We start from the raw sequence: 8496 nt of genomic DNA, 5'->3' as shown, positions 1-8496 counted from the left end.
GGCGGGATTCGAACCACGGGTCTTTAGGTCCGCGCCGCCGGTGGAGTGCACACCTGGCGGGAGCACGCGGCGGGCGGGGGTATAGCTCAGTGGTAGAGCATTTGACTGCAGATCAAGAGGTCCCTGGTTCAAATCCGGGTGCCCCCTCTGAGTGTGCTTTTAATCTTTTTACCACTTTTTTCGGGTTTTTTTGCCGGTATTTCTGGGGTATGGGGGCGGGGTTTGAGACCGGCGGGTCGCATTTGCACGCACAGTCTCCTTCCCACACACAGAACGCTGCTGAACCAGCGATATAGAGAGCCTCAGCGGCGAACGTAAGCAAGCGGGGGTATAGCTCAGTGGCAGAGCATTTGACTGCAGATCAAGAGGTCCCCGGTTCAAATCCGGGTGCCCCCTTGTTTTGTTTCTGCTTTTTCGGTTTTTTTTTTTTTTTTTTTTTTCCTTTATCCAAAGTTTTCTCGCCCCATTTATCCCTGGTCGCTCTTTCTGTCCCCGCCGCCCCCTCCCGGTGCTGTCGGGTGCTCCCGGTGCTCCCGCTACCGGTGAGGGTGTGGCATTTCCCGCCGCCGCTAGGGGGCGCTGAGCGCGGAGCGAGGCGGGGCGGGCGCGTCACGTAACATCCGCCGCCTCTTCCGCCGCCAAGATGTCGAAGCGAGGTGAGGCGGGCGCCGCTCTCCGCCGCCATCCGGCTCCATCCGCCGCCATCCGGTGTCCCTGTGGCCACCCCGGCGCAGCGGGGACCTGGGGAGAGGCGCCTGAGCCTGGGCGGGAGCGGATATCGCGGGTGATGGCGCCGTCGCCCTCCCCGTGAGGCCGCGGCCGCTCCGTGAGTCGGTACCGGGATCTTAACGCTCTTCTCGACCCGCAGGACGCGGAGGTTCGTCCGGGGCCAAGTTCCGCATCTCCCTGGGTCTCCCGGTGGGAGCCGTGATCAACTGCGCCGACAACACCGGTGAGTGCGGGGCTGGGACCGCGGGGGCGGCGGGAGGGACGGCCCGGGAAGCGGGGCAGCCCCTCGGGAAGCGGGGCAGCCCCCGGGAAAGGCCCCTCAGTCACCCGAGGCTGAGCTGTTCCGTGAGTTCCCGAACCTCCCTTTTTCTTCTGGAGTCTCTCGCTGGGCCCGCGGTAGTGGCAGCGCTGTGAGTGTCCCTGCAGTGGGACGCGGCCCCGGGAATCCCGGGATAACGGCGGCGCCGCTCTCCGCAGGGGCCAAGAACCTCTACATCATCTCCGTGAAGGGCATCAAGGGCCGCCTGAACCGGCTGCCGGCGGCCGGCGTGGGTGACATGGTGATGGCCACGGTGAAAAAGGGCAAGCCGGAGCTGAGGAAGAAGGGTGAGTGCCACCACTGCCGTCCCGAATTGTCGCTGAATCGGGGACGCAGTCCCCGGAGAGTCCCCGAGTCACCTCCCCTTCTCTAAAGCACTCGTTGGGTCCGTGCCGTGGCTCAGGGAGTTGTCGTGGAAGGGCAGAGCAAAGGCGCCGCTTTTGGGTGAAGTGGCAGCTGCTGGCGCTGTTGATTTCAATCAGCGGTGGGACAGAGGGTTTGGGGATCCTGGAGTGGGCTGGGTGGGAAGGGACCTTCACTCCCACCCGTGGGCAGGGGCATCTTTCACTGTCCCAGGTGGCTCCAAGGCCTGGCTTTGGACACTTCCAGGGACCCAGCTGCTCTGGGTGACCTGTGCCAGGGAGGAATTCTTCCCTAAATCCCCTCCTGAGCCCAGCTGTCCATCAGTAAATGAGAAATGATGTCACACAGATCCGTAAAATTAAAAATTATGGAATGATTTGGGTGGGAAGGAACCTTAAATGTCATCCAGGTTCACCCCTTGCCATGGGTTTGCTCCTGCTCCAGAGGAGGTTTTGGTGGGCATTGTTTGTGAATTAATAATTTACTTCAAAATAAAGGTGCAAAAGTGGGAAAACCCTGGATTGTCCAAGCGTAGATACAGCTGCAGGTATTTAATAATGAGCTTTAAGGGGACTGTTGACTATAAAGTGCAACTTTTGAGTAAAACACCACAAATACAAGGTGCAAAGCAGCACCCACCCCGAATCTGGGTTTGATTCCTGTGGGATCAGTGTGGAATGTGTGTTTTTCCTGAGGGCTGTGACACTTTTTCCTCCCAGTGCATCCAGCAGTGGTGATCAGGCAGCGGAAATCCTACAGGAGAAAAGACGGGGTGTTCCTGTACTTCGAGGACAACGCGGGAGTGATTGTAAATAACAAAGGGGAAATGAAAGGTGAGCCTGGGAATTGTGTCCCAAGGGGAAAAAGGACTCAAGATTCCCCTCAGAGAGTGGGATTTTGGCTGGGAAATGCTGCCCTGAACCACCTGTGAGCTCTAAATCACAGAATTCCAGAATGGTTTGGTTGGAAGGGAGCTCGGAGCTCATCCCAGGGACATCTCCCACTGTCCCAGGCTGCTCCAGCCTAGCCTTGCACGCTTCCAGGGGCAGCCACAGCTTCTCTGGGAGTTGCATCCCAGCTCTGAGGGGTCAGGTGAGCCTCACTGACCCTGGGGTGTTGTCCCTGTTTTCCAGGCTCAGCCATCACAGGCCCCGTGGCCAAGGAATGTGCAGATCTGTGGCCCAGGATCGCCTCCAACGCCGGGAGCATCGCCTGATCCCGATCCTGCCCCTGGCCAGGGACACAAAATAAAACTCCTTGTACCAACTCCGTGGTGTTTTCATTCCAAGCAGGAGCAGGGTTGTGCTGGGAGGTGATTTTATGGAGCTCCAGCTGGAAAATGGGATTGGGGGATTGAGCAGTTCTGTTTTTCAGGCAGGTCCCTGAAGAATCCCTGGAGTGGCTCAAATTTTAGTGATGCCTCATCTGAGGGGAGCTGGGAGGGGTCGGTGCCTTTGTGCTGGAGCTCCCAGAATTGGAGAAATCCCAGAATTTTCTTCCAGAATGAGAAATGTAACTGTTCAGAGTGAAACAGTGCCTGAGGCTGAGCTGCAGGACAGAGGGAGCCCAAGGATGTCCCTTGGCCGCTGCTGTCACCTGGGGGGTGCCAGCTGCACCTGGGGAGCCTGGGCTGAGCTCAGCTGGAACCTCAGGAGCAGAGTGGGGAGGGATGGCCCGGGAAGAGCTTGGGCTGTTGGTGGTGTTCTGGAGCAAAAGGAGGAATGGTTTGGCTGGGAGCTGGGATTCCCTGCACCCACAGGATGGGGGACCCTCCTCCCTGGACCCACAGGTGGCAGTGGGGTGGCTCTGGGGCTCTGATTATGGGGCCCGGTGCCTGGAATGCCTGCCCTGACCCCAAATCATGGGGCTGGAAAAGGGAAAAATTCCCACCTGCAGCTGGCACCGAGCTGCGGCCTGGTGATTCTGTGCCATTCCTGATGCCTTCTGTGGTGCCCATTTCCCACGATTCTGTGCCATTCCCGATGTTCCTGTGCCACTCCTGATGTTTCTGTGCCATTCCCGATACCTTCCGTGCCATCCCTGATATTCCTGTGCCATTCCCGATTATCCTGTGCCTCTCCCGATGCCTTCTGTGCCACCCTTGATATTTCTGTGCCATTCCCGATTATCCTGTGCCTCTCCCGATGCCTTCTGTATCATTCCCGACATTCTTGTGCCATTCCCGATACCTTTTGTGCCACTCCAGACGTTCCCGTGCCATTCCCGATGCCTTTTGTGCCACTCCAGACGTTCCCGTGCCATTCCCGATGCCTTTCGTGCCACTCCAGACGTTCCCGTGCCATTCCCGATGCCTTTTGTGCCATTCCCAATGCCTTTTGTGCCACTCCAGACGTTCCCGTGCCATTCCCGATGCCTTTTGTGCCACTCCTGATAATTTTGTGCCATTCCCGATGCCTCCCGTGCCATTCCCGAGGTTCCCGTGCCAATCCCGATGCCTTTTGTGCCACTCCTGATAATTTTGTGCCATTCCCGACGTTCCCGTGCCATTCCCGATGTTCCGCGGTCACAGCGGGAAGGCAGCGACACCTCCTGGATTCAGCAGCACCATCCCGGGGAAGGCTGCACAACCCCCCGGCCCTGCTTCGGGCGGGGTTTTTAAACCTCTCCGACCATTCCTGGATATTCCTGGCTATCCCAGGGCTGGGAGCAGGCAGCAGGAGCAAACCTGGCCGAGGATTTGCACAGGCCGAGGGTCGCTGCCGCTGTTCTGCGCGGGGTTTTGGAGCAGGAGAGCGCCCGTGGATCATTCCCTGGAGCCCTGGGAGGGCCCAGCGCTGCTCTGGGGGGGATCCCACATCCCAAACCTGCAGCTGGAGGGGATTTCTGTCTTCCCAAGCAGTGGCCGTCATTCCAGAGGTGCAGGTGATGCCTCAGGTTTTAGTTTTTATATTTTTTTAGGTTCTGTGCTGCTTTAGTGTGTGGGTCTGGGCTTTATATTGGCATGGTGAACTCTGTGCACAGAGCAGGGAGAAAAAATTCCTGCTCCAGCTGGGCACCAAGGACAAATGAGCCAAATCTCAGCCCAGGAGCACAAACACTGTGGGCTGAGGAGAGAAAAACAAAAAGAATAGGACTGGATGGGCTAAATCTGTAATTGGATAATTAACTCCAATATGCAAATGGAGCAGAACTGATCAAAGTGAGAGACCCCGTGAGTGGTGCAGCATTTTGTGACCATTTTGGTTCATTTTGGGACCATTTTGGGTTCATCTTGGGCTCAGCCCTGGCTGGGCTCTTGTGCTGCCCCAGGTGGATCCATGGATGAGATCCTTTGAGTAAATCCCTGTTTTATTCTGTAATTCTGGCCTCAGTTCCAGCTCAGCCTTCTCAAGGCATCACAGGGACCTGCTCCGTGTAAGGAACCACCCCAGTAAAACCCCAAATCTGCTCTTGTGGGTCAGTTTTAACATTCCTGCTTTGTGAAGGATTTCTCCACGGCTTCCAGGGTTGTATTAAACATTTTGGAGAGGATTTTTGGTGTTGCAGTAATTCCTGAGCCAGGCTGGGCACACCCTGAGACCCAACAGAGCCTACGGTGACATTTTGATGTCAGCACTGGAAATGTTCCTTTCCTTTGGCCACATTTGGGGTTTTTTTAGAGGGAATCAGGTGGAAATTCAGTACCTGCCTTACCAGGAGCTTGGTGAGAGCCCTGGTGTGAGGGCTGGGTGTGACAGCCATCCCTGGAATGTGACAGAGCCACGTCAGTGGCCACAAAGAGCCTCACCTGGCCACAAGAAGCCTCACCTGGCTAACCTGCACAGGTGGGGGTATAGCTCAGGGGTAGAGCATTTGACTGCAGATCAAGAGGTCCCCGGTTCAAATCCGGGTGCCCCCTCCCTTTTATGTCTTTTTATCCCCAAAAATGGGGTTGGGAGCCCAGAATTCCCAGGTTTCCCCCCCCAAGCTGTGTGCAGGCCCTGTGCCAATTCCCAGCAGAGCAGCAGCAGGAGGTGTTGGTGAGGAAAGGGAGGAGGATTTTGGGAGGATGTGGATTTTGTCCTGGGATTAATTAGCAGAATTTTGCTGGGATGGTAATGAGCAGGGAATTCCTGCTGGGAATGCCCATGGAAAGCAGGGGGTGCAGCTCAGGGGGAGAGGAGAGTATTTGCAGATCAAGAGTTCCCTGATTCACCTCCAGGTGCCTCCTCTTTTCTCCTCCTTCTCCTCTTCCTCCAGCCTTCCTTCTGCCCAAATCCTTCAGGGGAAGGTTGGGAAGCTGCTGTGGGATGTGGGAGGTTGTGCTGGGCAGGGAGTGTGGGGTTGGAGCTTCAGCGGGAGCACCGAGGCCTGGAAAAGCACAGGGGGTGAGCACGGGTGAGGAACCGCTCCCAGGAACTCCTCACGGGGAATCTGGGCCGGCCCGAGCCTCCCCTGGGCTGAATTCTCTGGAGGGAGAAATTCTGGGAATAACGGGGAAAACTGAACTTGGAGAAATTCTGGGAATAACGGGGAAAACTGAACTTGGATCCGGGCTGGAATCCGGGATGGGGAAAACCAGGACTGGATCTGGGCTGGAATCTGGAATGGGGGAAAACCAGGACTGGATCCAGGCTAGAATCCAGAATGGGGGAAACCCAGGACTGGATAAGGGTGGAATCTGGAATAGGGGAAAACCGGGACTGGATCCAGGCTGGAATGTGGAATGGGGGAAAACCAGGACTGGATAACAGTGGAATCTGGAATGGGGGAAAACCAGGACTGGATAAGAGTGGAATCCAGAATGGGGGAAAACCAGGACTGGATCCAGGCTGAAATTTGGAATGGGGGAAAACCAGGACTGGATCTGGGATTTGGAATCTGGAATGGGGGGAAAACCAGGACTGGATCCAGGCTAGAATCCAGAATGGGGGAAAACCAGGACTGGATCCAAGCTGGAATCTGGAATGGGGGAAAACCAGGACTGGATCTGGGATTTGGAAGCTGGAATGGGGGAAAACCAGGACTGGATCCGGGCTGGAATCTGGAATGGGGGAAAACCAGGACTGGATCTGGGCTGGAATCTGGAATGGGGGAAAACCAGGACTGGATGTAGGATTCGGAATCTGGAATGGAGAAAACCAGGACTGGATCCGGGCTGGAATCTGGAATGGGGGAAAACCAGGACTGGAGCGGTTTTAGCTTTGTCAGGCCCTTTAGGATTGACATGTACACAAAATGTCACATCAGGCTCATGGGTGTGGGATCCTCCTTTGCAAGGGCAGCCTAAGCCAAGAGCCAGCAGTGCTGCACACACAGGTTCAAATTTTGATTGTGAAGTGTTATCACGGGGATATTAAATCTTCCTTAGCAGCAACAAACCTTGTCTGACTCACAGAAGAGTCACATTTGAATTCAGTTTGTTTCTGAATTTGAATAGTCTGTAATTTTGTTCAAAATTACAGTGTGGCCACAGCAGGAACTTGAAGGAAGCTGAGACCAGCAGTATTTGGAAAACTGGAATATAATGATATTTGTGTTCATCCTTTCTGCAGGCTACCCCACTGTCTAGGGGGAAACTTTTAAGAGTTGAACCTTAACATGAAGATCTGGTTCAGTTGGATTTTTTTTTTACCATCTGGGAATTGATATATTAAAGAATCACAACTTTTTCATCATGTTCTAAAGTTGCATTCTCTTGCATGGAACTGGCATGCAAACATAAATGAGTTGGGAAAAGCTGGAGATGAATACAAAAAGGAATAGCAGCACTTCATTGTAGGATGTTCTTAAAATCCAATCTTGCTGGCTAAAACCATCTTGGTACTTTAACAACACTACACTTAAAATCCAGAAAAGAAAGAATGAGAGTAAGATGCTTTTCAAACAATTCATCATAAGACACGGCACAGAGGCTAGAATGAGAATAAATACATTTCATTAATGCATGTCTCAAGGTAATTAAAATTAATCACTGTTTGATGCACTGAATTTCATCCCAAGAGTTTCTGTTCATTTTGATGAATAAACTAATGAAATGCTGTGTAATTAAAAGATGGAAGTGGTCCCATGGAGGGTAGATTTATAAAGAGGTTGAGGTGGGGATCCTCCACATGAACAAAGGGTGGGTCCACCAGTTACTGCTGAATATTACAAGGGTCTTAATGCAACACGTGGCTCAGGAAAGCTGGGACTGGTTATTGCCAGGAGCAAGGATGGCAGAGAAGTGAGAAAATCCCTTTGTGTGCTGCAGCAGCTGCTGTCTGTCACTACCAATGTGAGCAGGGCAGTGGGCAAGGTGTGTGTGCAGCAGGTCACCCCAAAACCTCACCCTGCCAGAAAAAATCCTTTGTAAGTAATCCCTGTGTCCCTGAACATGATGGAGGTGGCTGGGCTAAGCTCAGGACGAGCTCTGGTCTGGCAGAATTGAGGCAATGGGGCCAAAAGACTTCCCTGCTTCTGTTTCAACGAGTGACATTTGGCAGGTCTGGATGAGGCAGCTGGAGAAGCTCCAGCACTGCTGGACTCTGAGTATGGACCAGTAATTGCTGCTGGTCCCAGCCTATTTCTTACCAAAACCACACAATTTGGGGGTTTTTGTCACAAGCTGTATTTTACTTAGAAAACCACAACAATTCTTTGTCCTCTGAGGAATGTGGAGCTGTATTTGTGCCCTTTTTTTGATGGGGTTTTCTGCCTCAGCTTCTGCTCTTGCATTGACTGTGCAGGGTAAGGACAGAGGAACTTGGGCACAGACACCATGGGGGTGGAATGAGGACTCCAGACCTTTCAGCCTGTCCTGGTTAAAGAATAAATAGTCAGTCGTTGAAAGTAGTTATTATGACCAGGAACTGAAATGAAAAACCATTTCTGTTTCTCCCAGCCTCCCTCACCCTCACAGGGATCAGATGTGGAGCAGGAGTTTGTAAAGGCTGCTGCTTCAACTCTGCAGTCTGACAATCATCAATCCAAAGAAATAAATGCTGGTTTGTTAGACAGAACTTTATTGCCTGGTGGATGTAGTGAGGCCACATTATAAATGCTGATGGTGCAAACCCAAAGTGATAATTCCCCCTGCTCTTCCCCCAAATCCTCGTGTTACAAATTACATATTCAGGATTTGTGTTTGAATGGCCTTGTTCCCC

General features: G+C 53.4%; 1 protein-coding gene across 1 annotated transcript; it reads left to right on the top strand.

Annotated features, from left to right (window-relative positions):
* The first annotated feature begins 595 nt into the window (after positions 1-595).
* RPL23 (ribosomal protein L23) lies at positions 596-2678 on the top strand. Its single transcript, XM_084222236.1, has 5 exons — positions 596-656; positions 869-952; positions 1207-1335; positions 2131-2244; positions 2545-2678. Exons 1-5 carry the CDS (start codon positions 644-646, stop codon positions 2625-2627), a joined length of 423 nt encoding a protein of 140 aa, XP_084078362.1. The 5' UTR covers positions 596-643; the 3' UTR covers positions 2628-2678.
* Positions 2679-8496: the final 5818 nt, after the last annotated feature.

This window comes from Fringilla coelebs, assembly GCF_963513975.1.
Source record: "Fringilla coelebs genome assembly, chromosome: 27".
Classification (NCBI taxonomy): domain Eukaryota; kingdom Metazoa; phylum Chordata; class Aves; order Passeriformes; family Fringillidae; genus Fringilla; species Fringilla coelebs.
This window is presented reverse-complemented; position numbering and strand designations above follow the sequence as displayed.